Here is an 18,478-nt window from a genome sequence, read left to right on the forward strand (position 1 = left end):
GGGAGCTGTTTATTATGCAACTGTTCCAAAACACTTATGCAATCAAATTCTCAGATGATTCTACCCAATGAGGAATACCAGTGTTTATCGACCTGTGGAGTGGTGTGATGAAAATGGTATAATTCTGGATCACCAGGAACTGATCTTTGGTGTCCAACAGGATGTCTACAACAGACCTGTCGTGATCAAATCAAATCAAATTGTATTGGTCACGTACACGTGTTTAGCAGATGTTATTGCAGGTGAAGCGAAATGCTTGTAAGTTTGATATGATCCACAACCAATCCATTAAAATCATGGGGCCATTTCCTAAAATGTCCATGTGAATTTAATTTGCAGTAAGAGGTTCATCAGCAAAACTACTTATGGCATGTAGGCTAAGGTCAAGGTCTTTTGGGTCAAGAAGACAAATGTTGTTTCCATGTTTTTGCTCCACCATTCAGTTTCATGTAGTACAGAATGACAGTTTGATATGGTATAGCAGCTTCTGCCACCCGGTACAGCTTAAAAACATGATGTTGACTCCTGCAAGTTTGTTCAAAAAAATTGTTTGTCACTTGCACTTAAAGAGTCCTAGGATAAAACTTTTCGGTGCAGCGGATGAAAAGTATGTGCGCTATACATTATATGCTTGCTCAGATGCTGTAAAGTGGAATCTCAGCTATATCGATGTCTAAAACGAACATGGAGGTATCTAATATATTTTCAGTATGGGCATAAAAAAACAAATTTATAGGACACAGTTTGCATTGCAACATCTTAAAACAGGAAAATACTGGAAAAATGTGGAGCATATTTCATCATTTTTTGTGTGCGTGTTTATCAACTTTGAATGGAAAAGCTCCTCAGCAAAGCACAGCACTGTGGAGGAAGGCCCTCTGACCCAGGGGAAATAGCCTAGATCCGTCAGGTCATTACTCAAAGGCCGATATCCTCAATGCCGTGTTCTACATTCACAAACATAAGATGAAGGACCTGGGGACTTGAAATTAGGGTTTCGCCTTTGCAGGGAACTTCTGAAAGTATCCCTCGCTTTACCTTCACATCTTTCAATGTAGAAGGGGGAAAAAGATAGAAAGTTAGAGCTGGGCTGTTTTAAAGGGCCGGTGCAGTCAAAGACCTGATTTTCCTGTGTTTACATGCTATTTCCACACTATGAGGTTGAAATAATACTGTGAAATTGTGAAAATTATGATAATGCCCTTTTAGTGTAAGAGCTGTTTGAAAAGGCTGCCTGAAATTTCAGCAGGTTTTGCATGGGTGGAGTTTTGGCCTAGTCCTGGACTTAAAGCATGCTCAATGGAGAATCTCTGAGTAAAGTACTTTTTAAATTCAGGACTAGTAGGCTAAATCTTTGGCTGGAAAACCGTCTTTTAATGTTTGGCAGATTATGCTGCCATATGCTTTGCTTCTCTTATGATGAATTCAATCAGTACTTCACATATCAGTGTCTACACGCTTCAAAAAAAAGGTGCTATCTAGAACCTAAAAGGGTTCTTCAGCTGTCCCCATAGGAGAACCCTTTGAAGAACCCTTTTTGGTTCCAGGTAGAACCCTTTTGAGTTTAATGTAGAACCCCTTTTCACAGAGGGTTCTACATGGAACCCAAAAGAGTTCTGCCTGGAACCAAAAATGGTTCTACCTGGAACCGAAAAGGGTTCCCCTATAGGGACAGCCGAAGAACCCTTTTGGAACCCTTTTTCTAAGAGTGTATTTCACACAATTACATTCAATGTTATTATTCACCATGAAACAGTTATCTCTCTTCAAAGTACAATTTGAAGATACTTTTTGGGGTCACTAGGACCCATAAAGAGTGGGAGAAGATTACCTCTAATTTCTGTGAAACACAATACATCTTTTCTGATGAGCTACAACGTTATCATAGTCATTTGATATGAATGAAACAAGACTATGGGTTCATCTTATGTCAAAAGGGGACATCAGTCAGTCACTTTTATCTGGCAACCTGCCTCTTCCCAGGGTACACCTTCAGTAAAAGGCAACATGACACTAAATGTGTGTGTATGTGTGTATGTGTCAAGGTGAGAAACAATCAGTGTCAGTTGCCTCACACCATGCAGCTGTATGATACACAGCAGTGTCTTTTGTTTGCTTGAGTTGTGTTAGGCCTCAATACACAGCTGCACGTCTTCATTTCACTCACCAAGTAGCCTACAGTGCCTCCTTGCAGCCAAAGAGTATAGTCTAGATACAGAAAGAGGCCCAGAAGCCGTCATCCTTGAAGCTGGAAAACTAAGCAGTCACAGCTTCTTTGGCTAGCTCAGCCAAACAGCACAAAAGACATGTGACCATGTCAAGTTGCAGAACATGTGTAGTACAAGTTGTTGTGTTGGAAACTTTGACAAGAAACTTTGCCCACACACATCAAGCAGGAACCTGTGTCTTACCTAAGAGACAGAGAGGTGAACTCATCGTTGCCTTTCTATCTGGGTTGCTGTGTCTGCAATCTGAGGGCATGTTCCTCTAAGGCTGTGCGGAGTGCTGACTCAGAGGCTCCCTTCCTCACCCTCTCTCTCTGGCAGCAGGGGGTGGGGCTATGCCGGTGAGTAGATGCATAAATAGGCCATGGTGCATGACTCCCACTAAACAGATCTCCAAGGCTATCTGTAGCATGACAGATTCCCACTAAACAGATCGCCAAGGCCATCTGTAGCATGACAGATTCCCACTAAACAGATCGCCAAGGCCATCTGTAGCATGACAGATTCCCACTAAACAGATCGCCAAGGCTATCTGTAGCAAGTAAATGTTGTGTGCCATAGGTTATGAACACACTTTTGCACATAGCCTACCACCAGGTACTACAGTATGACACTCGTGCCTCTTGTATTGTCATTCAGCAGAGTGATCTTAAGAGTGGAATAGGTCCATTTGTGTTTCTAAATCTCTATTAATTCATGTTCAGATGAGAGCTCGCATTTGTATGTGTTAGCAATAGTGCTTTTTTACATTCATGCTAAAGACGCAATCATTACCTTGCTCAGTTTGTCTATAAAACACTGTTTAGTTTGTAACATTTCTACCGTGTCACCATCTTGAAAGTCTCATGTTCGGTGTTCTCAAAAGCGCTCTCATGCACTACTTTACCTGTGTAGTGTGCAGACATTTTTTGGGCTAAGTTTTGTGTCAATTAAAATTCATTATACTAATTCCATGACCATTATACAGTGAGTGTACAAAACATCAAATCTTCGGGGCATGTACTCTACAAGGTGTCGAAAGCGTTCCACAGGGATGCTGGCCCATGTTGACTACCACAGTTGTGTCAAGTTGGCTGGATGTCCTTTGGGTGGTGGACCATTCTTGATACACACAGGAAACTGTTGAGCGTGAAAAACCCAGCAGCGTTGCAGTTCTTGACACACTCAACCAGTGCGCCTGGCACCTACAACCATACCCATTCAAAGGCACTTAAATATTTTGTCTTGCCTTTTCCCCCTTCTGAATGGCACACACACAATCCCTGTCTTCATTTTCTCAAGGCTTAAAAATCCTTCTTTAACCTGTCTTCTCCACTTCATCTACTCCGACTGAAGTGGAATTAACAGGTGACATCAATAAGGGATCATAGCTTTCATCTGGATTCACCTGGTCAGTCTTTCATGGAAATAGCAGAACATATTCATAATGTTTGGTACACTCAGTGTATGTGTTGATGTCAAATAAACGCTTATTGTATCTTGTTTTCTCAGAGGAGAAAAGCATGCATGCAATTATGGAAAAATAATTTGCGCTAGTGGAGAAGGAGAGTCTAATTTTATGCAAGCAAATTTGTTTCCATGTTTCCTCTCCTCGCCTCCTCTCCTCAATTACCTTTGAACTTCTTCAAAAGGAGGCAAGGAGAGGAAAGGAGGGAGTGGAAGTGAGGAATCGAGGAAATCCAATTGAGAAAAGGCCAAAGAGGCATCAAGAGAGGTGAGAGGATGTGAGGAATCGAGGAAAGATTCATTGAGAAGCAGACAATGTCCTAATGCTCTCTCTGTGTGTATTGTGATTCTAGTGCCCTCTAGTGTCATTGCAGGCCAAGGCCCGACAGCTCTTGCTTCATACCTACAGTACAGCCTGACCAGCTGCATCGAGCAGGTCCTGACTAACAGGAACAGGGCTACACACACTTGCACAAACTTCAGAGAGTCTACCTCCTAGCCTAAAAAATGTGCATGCATTCTAAGTGGTACACAGGTATGGACATTAGAACAGAGACTGCTATTCTCTTCCAGAGGAGGTTGGTGGGAGGAGCTACAGGAGTACAGGCTCATTGTAATGGCTGGAATGGAATTAATGGAACTGTACAGTATATGGAAGCCAAATGTTTGACTCAGTTCCATTTACTCCATTCCAGCCATTAAAATGAGTCTGTCCTCCTATAGCTCCTCCCACCAGGCTCCTCCGTTCCCTTCCTAACCTCAGGATGCAGTACTGGCCGGTCATTGATCACATGATCAGCTGTTAGTTTGTGTGTGAATGATCAGCTGTTAGTTTTTTGTGAATGATCCTTGGTTATCAATTTTGAGTTAAATTATCACTAGACTGAGACAGAGAGAGTGAGATCTGTCTTTGTGTCTGTCACTCACGCTTTCTTTTACTAAATAATGCAGCATAACTGTCTGTCACTGTCTCACCTGGAATATATGTTGACTGGAAACATGTGAATGAAGAACCTGTTAGTACATTCTGAAATAATAAATATAGTATTTTGAAAACTCACCTAAAAAGTTGATTCGTTATTAGATACAAGGCACATATTTCACATCAACATCAATTCCATGTTTGTTCAACGTAATTTTACTGAAATGACGTGGAAACGACGTTGATTCAACCAGTGTGTGCCCAGTGGGAAGAGGCAGAGAGATGTGAGTCAGGTTAACATGTTTAGTTATAATATGGCAATGACAGAGGTCATACATCCGGGTTTTGACATTGACTGATATATTTTCGGACAAGAGTGTTGTTTCTGGCCACTTCTGCATCTATGGAAGACCAGAGTGGTGAGATTCTGTTTGTGCTGTTGTATTACATTAACACCACTAGATGGCGTAGTTGTCAGCAGTATCCTGTTTTCCTTCTATACTAATAACCATCACACTGTGACTAGCCTGGCTTAGAACCTTAGTACTGCACTCTGCTCTTGCCTGGGTGATCAGTTTAGAACGGATACAAACCCTGCCTATCCCAATAACCAACAGCAAACACAGTCAGTGTTCTGGTTATGGAGTGGAGTGGACGCCTAAGTCCCAATGAGCTAGACTTCCTGATCACAAGACAGGGGTGTGAGAGGCAGGATGTGTGTATGTGAGACTGTTGTCACGTACACACACTGACCCTATTCAAACCCTTTACATGTGCACCTTTCCTTTCTTTCCTCTAGGTATGTGCAGATCTCACACAATCGAATGGGTGTAAGCAAGGGTTCTGTTGTATAGCTTTCACCCATCTAGTCATATCAGATCATTGATTACCTCAAAGAGAGGAGGATGGATTATTTAGTCTCTGTGGTAATAAAGAGAGTCTATTTTACTTGAGATATCAAATTGATATGGTTATAGAGCTATATCTGTTGATAGAGTTGAAGTCTGTTTACATACAAGTTTACATACACTTAGGTTGGAGTCATTAAAACTCGTTTTTCAACCACTCCACAAATTTCTTGTTAACAAACTATAGTTTTGGCAAGTCGGTTAGGACATCTACTTTGCGCATGACACAAGTCATTTTTCCAACAATTGTTTACAGACAGATTATTTCACTTATAATTCACTGCATCACAATTCCAGTGGGTCAGAAGTTTACATACACTTGACTGGGCCTTTAAACAGCTTGGAAAATTCCAGAAAATGAGGTCATGGCTTTAGAAGCTTCTGATAGGCTAATCGACATAATTTGAGTCAGTCGTAGGTGTACCTGTGGATGTATTTCAAGGCCTGCTTTCAAACTCAGTGCCTCTTTGCTTGACATCATGGGAAAATCTAAAGAAATCAACCAAGACCTCAGAAAAACATTGTAGACCTCCACAAGTCTGGTTCATTCTTGGGAGCAATTTCCAAACGCCTAAAGGTACCATGTTCATCTGTACAAACAATAGTACGCAAGTATAAACACCATGGGACCACGCAGCCGTCATACCGCTCAGGAAGGAGACGTTTTCTGTCTCCTAGAGATGATCGTACTTTGGTGCGAAAAGTGCAAATCAATCCCAGAAACAGGTACAAAAGTATCTATATCCACAGGAAAACGAGTCCTATATCCGCATAACCTGAAAGGCCGCTCAGCAAGGAAGAAGCCACTGCTCCGAAACCACCTGTAACAGTTGTCTTCAAGAATGGACCAAGGCGCAGCAGGAATGTGGATACTCATAGTTTAATTCAAAAAGAGTAAAGCATCCACGGTGAAAAAACAATAAACAAGACAGCAACAGTTTTGCAGGCTAACTAAACGCAGTGCAAAAACAACTACCCACAACCCCAAAGAAAAACACACACTCCTATATAGGACTCCCAATCAAAGGCAACTCAACATACCTGCCTTCAATTGGGAGTCCCAATCACCAACACAACCATTCACACACACAAAACCCCTGCCACATCCTGACCAAAACTAACACCATTACGCCCTCTGCTGGTCAGGACGTGACAGTACCCCCCCCCCTCAAGGTGCAGACCCCGGAATGCACCTAAAAGAAAAAACAAACCCCCAAACAACAAAAAATATCCCCCTAAACAATAAGGGAGGGAAGGGAGGGTGGCTGCCGTCAACGACGGCACTGTGCTACACCCTCCCTCCCCAACCCACCTCTCCTGGAGGTGGCTCAGGTGCAGGACGTGGACCTCGCTCCACCTTCGGCGTCGCCCACTTCGGTGGCGCCGATAGCTGCGCCGGGCAGACGGGCCACTCGGGCTGACCCTGGCAGACGGACCACTCTGGCTGGACTGGAGGACAGGCGGGCTACTCGGGCTGGGCCGGAGGACAGACGGGCCACTCGGGCTGGCCCGGAGGACAGGCGGGCCACTCGGGCTGGGCCGGAGGACAGGCGGGCCACTCGGGCTGGGCCGGAGGACAGGCGGGCCACTCGGGCTGGGCCGGAGGACAGGCGGGCCACTCGGGCTGGCCCGGAGGACAGGCGGGCCACTCGGGCTGGCCGGGAGGACAGGCGGGCCACTCGGGCTGGCCCGGAGGACAGGCGGGCCACTCGGGCTGGCCCGGAGGACAGTCGGGCCACTCTGGCAGCTCCGGGCAGTCGGGCCACTCTGGCAGCTCCGGGCAGTCGGGCCACTCTGGCAGCTCCGGGAAGTCGGGCCACTCTGGCAGCTCCGGGCAGTCGGGCCACTCTAGACTGGCGGGCAGCTCTGGCGACTCTTGACTGGCGGGCAGCTCTGGCGACTCTTGACTGGCGGGCAGCTCTGGCGACTCTTGACTGGCGGGCAGCTCTGGCGACTCTTGACTGGCGGGCAGCTCTGGTGACTCTTGACTGGCGGGCAGCTCTGGTGACTCTTGACTGGCGGGCAGCTCTGGTGTTCCTAATGTTTTGAACACTCAGTGTATACTTGTAGTAAGTGATGATATAATAATAACACTTTATGAGAGGGACATGTAGGTGTTATTGCTCCACCAACCAGTAAGAGGACTGTCTCTGAATGCCAAACACAAGGAGAGCAACACAAAGGTGCATGCACGCGGACACAACAGACACACACAGTGTCCTGAGGGTAACTCTATCCCCATCCTGCTCGCCCTCTGCCTCAATGAAATCAGTAATCATGTTAAGAGAGGGATTGGCTCCAAGCAGCCCAGTCTGGTGCATTAGGACTGTTCCATCAGTCAAGACAATGCATGGCCGATAATGTTTTCTGAATACTAATTCTAGACCGACAGTTTGAGACACAGACAGAATCCAGACAGAACTATGATGTCACCTCATGGACAGTTTGGCACAAGGGTTAGTTTGGCACACAGTTTCATTACACAGGTTAATGTCTCCAACAGACACACTTCTGGGGACAGAGACAAGCCAGACAGAGCTGTGATAAAGTTACCTTGATGATAGTTGGGGACACAAGCTTTTGAAAACAACCACCAGAATGGACGTACTTAACTCCATGTAGACACTCCTCATTAATAACACGAGCAATGGTAATGTTTTATTGCAATAATTATTATTTCACACACACATACAGTTTGTTTCACAAACAAACAGCTTTGGTCACATTTATAGTCAGCTATAGTGCAGTACAATGCAGTTACATCACTGGGACAGACAGACAGACAGCTGGTTTACAGTGCAGACAAAAGATTTGACTCTTTACTGCCTGGTGATGTAAGTAACACTACAGCTGTGGACATCCTCAGTCCTGGGAACAGTATTGAGCACAGTGATACCCCACCAGCATAGCAGAAGCATTTCCGCACACTAAGTATCAGAGAATTTAGTCTGTGCAGAATGGATTCTGCTAGACTGGGAGGGGGGTACAGGGAAGGGCAGGGAGGCAGCTCTCATTCAGGATGGAGGGGGAGGAAGGGGAGAGAATGGAGAGAAATAGAGAGATAGAGAGATCACTTGGTCATACTCTTCACCAGCTCCAGCTCTTCAATGGGCTTCCATTTCTGGTTGATAGTGACCAGCTGCACAACACCAACGATAACACTACTGGTCATATGTTACTACAAATACTCACCAGCGTTGGGGTCAATTCCATTTAGATTTAGTCAATCGACAAAGTAAAGTAAAGTTAAAGTTCCAGTTTTCCTCATTGCTTGATTAGAATTACAGTTTCAGTCAACTTCCTGAATTGACAAAAATGAAATGGAATTGACACCAACCCTGCTAGCTTCATACTACATCCACAGTCAATCAATCCCACAGGGCATCAAATCATCACTACTGCATCTGCCTCCTTTATCAATAGGTCCCCATGCAAAGAATCAACTGTGAATACAGATGTTTAGATAACAGATGAAATGACTTTTAGATGACAGTAGAAAGAGGAGACGTCCCGCCCCCCGATGGATGCCCAGCCCTTTATGGTAAGTTATAGTCCTACTCGGCAACGTTTCTCTGTTGTGTGAGTGACTCAGCAGAATAGAGGAGGAACCACTGCATTGGCACACAACCTATACCCATAACGTTAACCACAGAGTGGTCTCAATACCCATACCAATATCAATTTAGAGTGGTCCTCTATCAGAAATAACGAGGCATATGAAGAGTGTTTATAATGTAAAGCATACACAGCACACTAATTAAGCCCAAAAAAAGCAAGAAATGTCAATACCAACATAGACAGGTAAGAAATAGACAGACATAAAAGTGTTTATAATGCTATCAATCGCCTTCTGTGGTTTAGATGGGTCCAGTCTCTCCCAGGGTTCAGGGTTTCTGCTTGTATTTAAACTGAAAGAAAGTTAGAGAAATGATTAAAACAGAATATATCTCTGCCTGCTATGCCAGGGTTTGTCTTTATCAACATATAAAGTTAACGGGGCAGGCCTGTCAGAGACTGATAAACACATTTGGAAATCAGCATGGAGCTACAGTTAAAGCTAGATCATACCAGGTTAGTACTTCAAGTTTCTAATCGTACCCATTACTAGAAACACAATGAAATAGCCACACAAGGAAATATAATGTGCATGCAATAAGAAAAAATGTGGATTCCCCAGACCCAGATTAAATCTTACCCTGGACTAAAAATTATAAATTGAAAATCTCCACAAAAATGCTTTTGTACAGTACTAGGTTTAATTGGGTCTAGGAAATCAGCCCTAAAAATGTACAGCAAATACATGATAAAATACATAAAATCTCACATGACATCATTCTTTGTAAATAGGAAGTAGAGGGAGGCACAGGTGACTCCTACAGCAGCCAATGCCATGAAGCCGATCAGAGGATCAGCTGGGAGAAAGAAACATGTAGCTGTCAGGATAAGGACCTTATACCCTTATACATGGATAGCATGGTTGGTCTTAGCTCCATTTGAGAATTGGGGTGTACATATTTTAATTCAGGAAGCAAGGGAAATGGAATTTAATTTAAACTCTTGAAGGGAATAACCTTGCTAGGATAGGAAGAATGAATAACCTTCATCAGAAACCATAGAGAGAAACTCACCTCTTTCCTCTTCCTCAGCATCTGAATAAATCCATACTACATTTTTATTTTCAAATTCCCTTCAGGTATTTAAAAGAAAACACATAGGATTGTTTTAAATGATTGAGTCGAATATTAATTTGGTAAAAAGTATTATTCTGTCTAGCAAATCTTTAATCTGTGTAGGTCCATCCTATAAGGCAACAGGACTATACAGTAGATGCTGTCCGTCTCACCTGCTGCTGCCAGAGTCCCAAGGTCCTTGTGAGCAGAGCATCCTGATCATCTATTGAAGTAGGCTACTATCCGACCAGAGGTGATATGACTTGTAAAGCACGTAGACATATTCGCTATCGAAATACTTCACAGTGTTTCAATTGAGCCGGCGGTTGATCAACTTTCCTCTGTGAGTGTGAGCGCATCGCCCTCCTGTGGTTTCAAACGTTCAAGGTGAAAATGCCAAGTGCACTTCTGTTGCACGTTTTCTGAGCGTCTCGAAAGCAGAGAACTCTTTCAAGTAAATATAATTGTTAGAACCATTTTGATAGAAAATAAAATGTGTTTAAATTGATGGAATGTAAAGAGACTATTATTTAGGGAAAATAAATATGTTTAGAAAACGTATCTATTTTGTTTCTTGTGACACCTGGTGGTTACCTGTATTGGACCAGCAAATGAATATGGTGCAGTCAGTCATTGATAGACACCAAGCAAATACATCGTTTTCAACTACAGGTAACAAAAATATAAACGTAACATGTAAAGTGTTGGTCCCTTGTTTCATGAGCTGAAATAAAAAATCCCAGAAATGTTCTATATGCACAAAAAGGTTATTTATCTCAAACTTTGTGCACAAATTTGTTTACATTCCTGTTTGTGAACATTTCTTCTTTGCTAAGATAATCCATCCACCTGACAGGTGTGGCATATCAAGAAACTGATTAAACTAGCATGATCATTACACAGGTGCACATTGTGCTTGGGACAATAAAAGGCCCCTTTTTATCCACAATCACCCGACCTCAAACCAATTAAGTTGGACCGCAGAGTGAAGGAAAAGGAGCCAAGTGCTCAGCATATGTGGGAACTCCTTCAAGACTGTTGGAAAAGCATTCCAGGTGAAGCTGGTTGAGAGAATGCCAAGAGTGTACAAATTTGTCATCAAGGGAAAGGGTTGCTACTTTGAAGAATCTAAAATGTAAAATATATTTTGATTTGTTTAATACTTTTTTGATTACTATATGATTCCACATGTGTTATTTCATAGTGTTGATGTCTTCATTATTATTCTACAATGTAGAAAATAGAAAAATAAAGAAAACCCTTGAATGAGTAGGTGTGTCCAAACTTTTGCCTGGTACATACATACATACATACATACATACATACATACATACATACATACATACATACATACATACATACATACATACATACATACATACATACATACATACATACATACATACATATACAGATAAATAAATACAGAACAAAAGAACCAGAAGGCATTTGAACCCACTCTGGCACAAAGAGAAGGTTCATATGGGAGACAAGCCTATACACAATCTATATACTGTACACACGTGTCATTTACCACATATAGAAGCTAAATATTTGTACAATTTAATGCTAGGTATCCCTTTTTATTTTATTCCAGGCTTTATCTAAACATTCCGCAAACGGAAATACACAATGGACAAAAAACAATACAATTGAAAAGAGCAGTAACTACACATTTGGTCAAAATTGAGTTAAAACTGAAACAGGCTTTGTAGTATTGGTTTATCTTGTGTCAAATTTGCTGTAACTACAAAATCCAAGTAAAAACCAAGGCAAATAGCAGTAAATGAAGTTACTAAGTGCACTCTGGCTTTGTTCCACCATGTTTTCACTGCAGTTACTGTGATTTGCCTTGATATTCTATCGGGACCTGAGTTCAGGCTATCCCAATCATGGCGCCCTTACACATACACACTATGAGAAAGCCAAGAAAGTTGGATAAACACATTTAGATTTTAGATAGTGCACTTTGCTTTTGCATTACCAATATAAACTCAGCAAAAAAAGAAACATCCCTTTTTCAGGCCCCTGTCTTTCAAAGATAATTCGTAAAAATCCAAATAACTTCACAGATCTTCATTGTAAAGGGTTTAAACACTGTTTCCCAAGCTTGTTCAATGAACCATAAACAATTAATGAACATGCACCTGTGGAACGGTCGTTAAGACACTAACTGCTTACAGACGGTAGGCAATTAAGGGCACAGTTATGAAAACTTAGGACACTAAAGAGGCCTTTCTACTCACTCTGAAAAACACCAAAAGAAAAATGCCCTGGGTCCCTGCTCATCTGCGTGAACGTGCCTTATGCATACTGCAAGGAGGCATGAAGACTGCAGATGTGGCCAGGGCAATAAATTGCAATGTGCGTACTGTGAGACGCTTAAGACAGCACTACAGGGAGACAGTACGGACAGTTGATCGTCCTCGCAGTGGCAGACCATGTGTAACAACACCTGCACAGGATCGTACATCCGAACATCACACCTGCAGGACAGGTACAGGATGGCAACAACAACTGCCTGAGTTACACCAGGAACGAACAATCCCTCCATCATTGCTCAGACTGTCCGCAATAGGCTGAGAGAGGCTGGACTGAGGGCTTGTAGGCCTGTTGTAAGGCAGGTCCTCACCAGACATCACCGGCAACAATGTCGCCTATGGGCACAAACCCACCGTCACTGGACCAGACAGGACTGGCAAAAGGTGCTCTTCACTGACGAGTCAAGGTTTTGTCTCACCAGGGGTGATGGTCGGATTCGCGTTTATCGTCGAAGGAATGAGCGTTACACCGAGGCCTGTACTCTGGAGCGGGATCGATTTGGAAGTGCAGGGTCCGTCATGGTCTGGAGCGGTGTGTCACAGCATCATCGGACTGAGTTTGTTGTCATTGCAGGCAATCTCAACACTGTGTGTTACAGGAAAGACATCGTCCTCCCTCATGTGGTACCCTTCCTGCAGGCTCATCCTGACATGACCCTCCAGCATGACAATGCCAACAGCCGTACTGCTCGTTCTGTGCGTGATTTCCTGCAAGACAGGAATGTCAGTGTTCTGCCATGGCCAGCGAAGAGCCTGGATCTCAATCCCATTGAGCACGTCTGGGACCTGTTGGATCGGAGGGTGAGGGCTAGGGCCAGGGCCATTCCCCCCAGAAATGTCCGGGAACTTGCAGGTGCCTTGGTGGAAGAGTGGGGTAACATCTCACAGCAAGAACTGGCAAATCTTCTGCAGTCCATGAAGAGGAGATGCACTGCAGTACTCAATGCAGCTGGTGGCCACACCAGATACTGACTGTTACTTTTGATTTTGACACCCCCTTTTTTCAGGGACACATTGTTCAATTTCTGTTAGTCACATGTCTGTGGAACTTGTTCAGTTTATGTGTCAGTTGTTGAATCTTGTTATGTTCATACAAATATTTACACATGTTAAATTTGCTGAAAATGAACGCAGTTGAATAGTGAAAGGACAATTCTTTTTTTAGTTGTTGAAGTTTAGTTGTTGAAGGTCATACAAATTTGAATTTAAAATCTATAAAATGTATATATTTTTTTGTCACTGGCCTACACACAATACCCCATCATTTTAAAGTGGAATTTTGTTGTATGAAATTTTTACAAATTAATAAAACACGAAAAGCTGAAATTTGCTAAACAATTCACATAATAAGTTGCATGGACTCACTCTGTGTGCAAAAATAGTGTTTAACATGATTTTCTGTACCCTACACATACAATTATCTGTAAGGTCCCAAGCACTGAATTTCAAAAACAGATACAATCACAAAGACCAGGGAGGTTTTCCAATGCCTCGCAAATAAGGACACCTATTGGTAGATGGGTAAAAATGAAAAAAGCAGATATTGAATATCCGTTTGGGCATGGTGAAGTTATTCATTTACATTTTTAATTCAGGCTGTAACACAACAAAATGTTGCTTAAGTCAAGGGGTATGAATACTTTCTGAAGGAACTATCAGTGCATTATTACTTCTATAGTACAATATATTTAGCTGGAAAGACCACCTTTTCTTAAAGCAATTTTTTTGATGGTGTCATTGTCATCTTACAGCCATTGCTTTAGATTGGATCACACAGGCACACACTCCTCATTAATCATTAATAACACAAGCAATGCCCATTTTCAATTGAAATAACTTATTTCACCCTCACACATACATTATGTTTCACAAACAAATAGCTTTGGTCACACTTATAGTTAGCTATAGTGCAGTACAGATGTACTGCAGGATCAGAGAATCTGGTCAGTGTAGAAATTATTCCGCTCGACTGATGGAAGGAGAGGCAGGCAACTTGGTGGGCTCCCAATCAGGATGGAGGGGGAGGGGAAAGGGAAAGGGAGTGGGTGGAGAGAGAGAGCGAGAGAGAGAGAGCGAGAGAGAGAGAGAGAGAGAGAGAGAGAGAGAGAGAGAGAGCAGATCACTTGGTCATGCTCTTCACCTGTTCCAGTTCTTCAATCGGCCTCCACTTCTGGTTGATAGTGACCAGCTTCAGAATAGGAACAACACAGTCACTTACACAACAGCAATACTTACAAAAACAAGCACCACTTCTGATCACATTTTACTACAAATACTCACCAGGGTTGGGGTCAATTCCATTTACATTTGGTCAATTCACAATGCAGTGACATTTTTCCTCATTGCTTGATTAGAATGTCAGTTTCCTGAATTGAAATGGGATTGATACCAACCCTGTTAGTTTCCAGTGTTGGGGAGCACTGAACTACATGTAGTTTGTCTATTTAGATGTTTTTATTAAGTAGATAATAACTGTTTTACCATGTAGTGGTGTAGCTGACTACTGTAACTACACACTACTTCTTTACCATGTAGCGGTGTAGCTGACTACTGTAACTACACACTACTTCTTTACCGTGTAGCTAACTACTGGAACTGCACACTACTTCTTTACCATGTAGTGGTGTAGCTAACTACTGGAACTACACACTACTTCTTTACCATGTAGCGGTGTAGCTAACTACTGGAACTGCACACTACTTCTTTACCGTGTAGCTGACTACTGTAACTACACACTACTTCTTTACCATGTAGCGGTGTAGCTAACTACTGGAACTACACACTACTTCTTTACCATGTAGCGATGTAGCTAACTACTGGAACTACACACTACTTCTTTACCATGTAGTGGTGTAGCTAACTACTGGAACTGCACACTACTTCTTTACCATGTAGTGGTGTAGCTAACTACTGGAACTACACACTACTTCTTTACCATGTAGCGGTGTAGCTAACTACTGGAACTGCACACTACTTCTTTACCGTGTAGCTGACTACTGTAACTACACACTACTTCTTTACCATGTAGCGGTGTAGCTGACTACTGTAACTACACACTACTTCTTTACCATGTAGCGGTGTAGCTAACTACTGGAACTACACACTACTTCTTTACCATGTAGCGGTGTAGCTAACTACTGGAACTGCACACTACTTCTTTACCATGTAGTGGTGTAGCTAACTACTGGAACTACACACTACTTCTTTACCATGTAGCGGTGTAGCTAACTACTGGAACTGCACACTACTTCTTTACCGTGTAGCTGACTACTGTAACTACACACTACTTCTTTACCATGTAGCGATGTAGCTAACTACTGGAACTACACACTACTTCTTTACCATGTAGCGGTGTAGCTGACTACTGTAACTACACACTACTTCTTTACCATGTAGCGGTGTAGCTGACTACTGTAACTACACACTACTTCTTTACCATGTAGCGGTGTAGCTAACTACTGGAACTACACACTACTTCTTTACCATGTAGCGGTGTAGCTAACTACTGGAACTGCACACTACTTCTTTACCATGTAGTGGTGTAGCTAACTACTGGAACTACACACTACTTCTTTACCATGTAGCGGTGTAGCTAACTACTGGAACTGCACACTACTTCTTTACCGTGTAGCTGACTACTGTAACTACACACTACTTCTTTACCATGTAGCGGTGTAGCTAACTACTGGAACTACACACTACTTCTTTACCATGTAGCGATGTAGCTAACTACTGGAACTACACACTACTTCTTTACCATGTAGCGGTGTAGCTAACTACTGGAACTACACACTACTTCTTTACCATGTAGTGGTGTAGCTAACTAAAGGAACTACACACTACCTTTTTTACCATGTAGCGGTGTAGCTAACTACTGGAACTACACACTACTTCTTTACCATGTAGCGGTGTAGCTAACTACTGGAACTACACACTACTTCTTTACCATGTAGCGGTGTAGCTAACTACTGTAACTACACAATACTTTTTTTACCATGTAGCAGTGTAGTTACTACTTTTTTTGCAGAAAGAAAATTAAATATGGGTGAGGTAGGCAATCATTTCCTTTCCTTTTCAGAATAAGACTTACTTAATTCTCACTTGAAACATAATTTTTGTGTTTAATAGGCTAAATTACCTACCTATAATTTTCAGATTTACATATGATTATTTTTCACGAAGTAGTTACGATGTAGTGAACTACTTTTTCAACGCAACTTTAGTTAAGTAAACTATATTTTTCACAGGGGTAGCTTTAGAGTAGCTTAACTTCTTTCAGTGTGAAGTAATTGGTAGCTTGGTAAAATTTATTTTCAGAGTAGCTTCCCCAACACTGCTAGCTTCTCGCTACATCCACAGTCAATAAATCACCCATCATGTAACACTACTGGTGCCTGCCTCCTTCACCAATAGGTGCCCATGCAGAGAATAACCCATGAATACAGACGTTTAGATTACAGTTTAAATGACGTTTAGATGACAGTTAAAATGGGATAGATACATCCTGCCCACGATGAGCGAGTTATAGTTATACTTGGCAATGCTGCTCTGTTTGTGTGACTAAGCAGAATAGAGAAGGAACCACTGACACAAATGGCTACTGATGCCAATGCCAACGTAGAGATGACAGAAATAGACATAGAAGTAGTGCTTATGTTATAAATTACCTTCTGTGGTTTAGATGGGTCCACTCCCTCCCAGGGTTCAGGGTTTCTACTTGTATTTAAACTGAAAGAAAGTTGAAGACAAATTATTAAAACAGAATATATCCCTGCCTGCTATGCCAGGGTTTGTCTTTTATCAAATGAGAAAGTAAAAAACCGGCAGACCTGTCAGAGACTGATAAGCAAATTCACTTTAGATAAGTCAGGTTAGTACTTCTAGTTCACATTACTAGAAACAAAACAAATAGCAAGACAAACAAATATAATCCATATTAAATAGTATACATCAAATCTCACATGACATCATTCTTTGTAAATAGGAAGTAGAGGGAGGCAAAGATGGCTCCAGCAGTAGACAATGCCATGCAGCCCATCAGAGGAATCACCTGGGAGAGAGAAACATGTAGGTGTCAGGATGAGGGCCTTATACTTCTTATAGTAGATAACACGGTTGTTCTTAACTCCTTTTGAGAATTAAGGTCCTCATACAGTATTTAAATTCAGGAAGCAAGGGAAATGAAATTCCCATAAATAAATAAACCTGATAGTAAAGAAAAGCTTAAATTCTCTATTTGGAATTTCCTTTAAACTCCTGAGGGGAATAACCTTGCTAGGATAGGAGGAAAGAATAACCTTTATCAGAAACCCTTGACAACACTGATCCAAAACAAGAAATAGAGAGAAACTCACCTGTTTCCTCCTCCTCATAATCTGAATCAATCCAAACTTCATTTTGTTTTTCATATTCCATTCGGTATCAATTCTTATTCTGTAGAGTAAATCCTTAATCTGTGTAGGTCTATCCTATAAGGCAACAGGTCAATGGATGCTGTCTGTCTCACCTGTTACTGCCAAAGTTCCAAGGTGCTTGTGAGCACCGTCAGTCTGAAGTAGACTCCTAGCCAACCAGAGGTGATATGAGTTGTAAAGCATGATATGAGTTGTAAAGCACGTAGACAGATGCACATGATCAAGTCTGAGCACATCTCCCCCCTGTGGTTTTAAATATTCAAGGTGAAAATGACATGCATTTATTTGTACACATTTTCTTAGCATTCAGACAGCAGAGAAATCTTTTAAGTCAATTTTGTTATAGCCTCTTTGATAGAAAATAAAATGTGCTAAAATTGTGTATGAATGTAAATAAAATAAATTTAAAAAACCTTATATTTGTTTATTGTGATACCTGGTAAGTTACCTGTGTTGCACCAGCAAAGTGATACTAATACTAATAGATACTAATAGACTGTGATAGATGACAAGCAGAGACACAGGTTTCAACTGTGTTTATCTACTGTTTTGTTTGGAATTTGTATCAATGT

At 42.0% G+C, this 18,478-nt stretch overlaps 1 protein-coding gene and 1 long non-coding RNA gene across 3 annotated transcripts; both read right to left on the reverse strand.

Annotated features, from left to right (window-relative positions):
* Window positions 1-8,128: 8,128 nt before the first annotated feature.
* Window positions 8,129-18,087, reverse strand: LOC115199037 (normal mucosa of esophagus-specific gene 1 protein). Of its 2 annotated transcripts, none has more exons than XM_029761553.1 (4): window positions 17,847-18,087; window positions 17,454-17,542; window positions 17,160-17,220; window positions 8,129-8,640 (listed from the first exon to the last, which is right to left on the reverse strand). In XM_029761553.1, the coding sequence occupies exons 1-4, from the start codon at window positions 17,898-17,900 to the stop codon at window positions 8,572-8,574; spliced, it is 273 nt and encodes a 90-aa protein (XP_029617413.1). In that variant the 5' UTR covers window positions 17,901-18,087; the 3' UTR covers window positions 8,129-8,571. The 2 variants fall into 2 exon arrangements, with proteins under 2 accessions (XP_029617413.1, XP_029617412.1); XM_029761552.1 differs by lacking the exon at window positions 8,129-8,640 and adding an exon at window positions 14,057-14,680 and having other exon boundaries at window positions 17,847-18,081.
* LOC115199039 (uncharacterized) lies at window positions 8,868-10,506 on the reverse strand. Its single transcript, XR_003879339.1, has 3 exons — window positions 10,130-10,506; window positions 9,826-9,913; window positions 8,868-9,409 (listed from the first exon to the last, which is right to left on the reverse strand). It is a non-coding gene; the product is annotated as an uncharacterized LOC115199039 (long non-coding RNA).
* Window positions 18,088-18,478: the final 391 nt, after the last annotated feature.

This window comes from Salmo trutta, chromosome 8 (assembly GCF_901001165.1).
Source record: "Salmo trutta chromosome 8, fSalTru1.1, whole genome shotgun sequence".
NCBI lineage: Eukaryota > Metazoa > Chordata > Actinopteri > Salmoniformes > Salmonidae > Salmo > Salmo trutta.

Bases quoted from the DNA above. Each gene is read 5' to 3' on its own strand.
- LOC115199037 (XM_029761553.1), bottom strand. From the start codon at position 17,900: ATGAAAAACAAAATGAAGTTTGGATTGATTCAGATTATGAGGAGGAGG. The intron at 17,543-17,846 runs GTGAGTTTCTCT...TCTCTCTCCCAG, and splicing joins TTATGAGGAGGAGGAAACAG to GTGATTCCTCTGATGGGCTG. The intron at 8,641-17,159 runs GTAATTTATAAC...GGTGTTGTGCAG, and splicing joins ACCCATCTAAACCACAGAAG to CTGGTCACTATCAACCAGAA.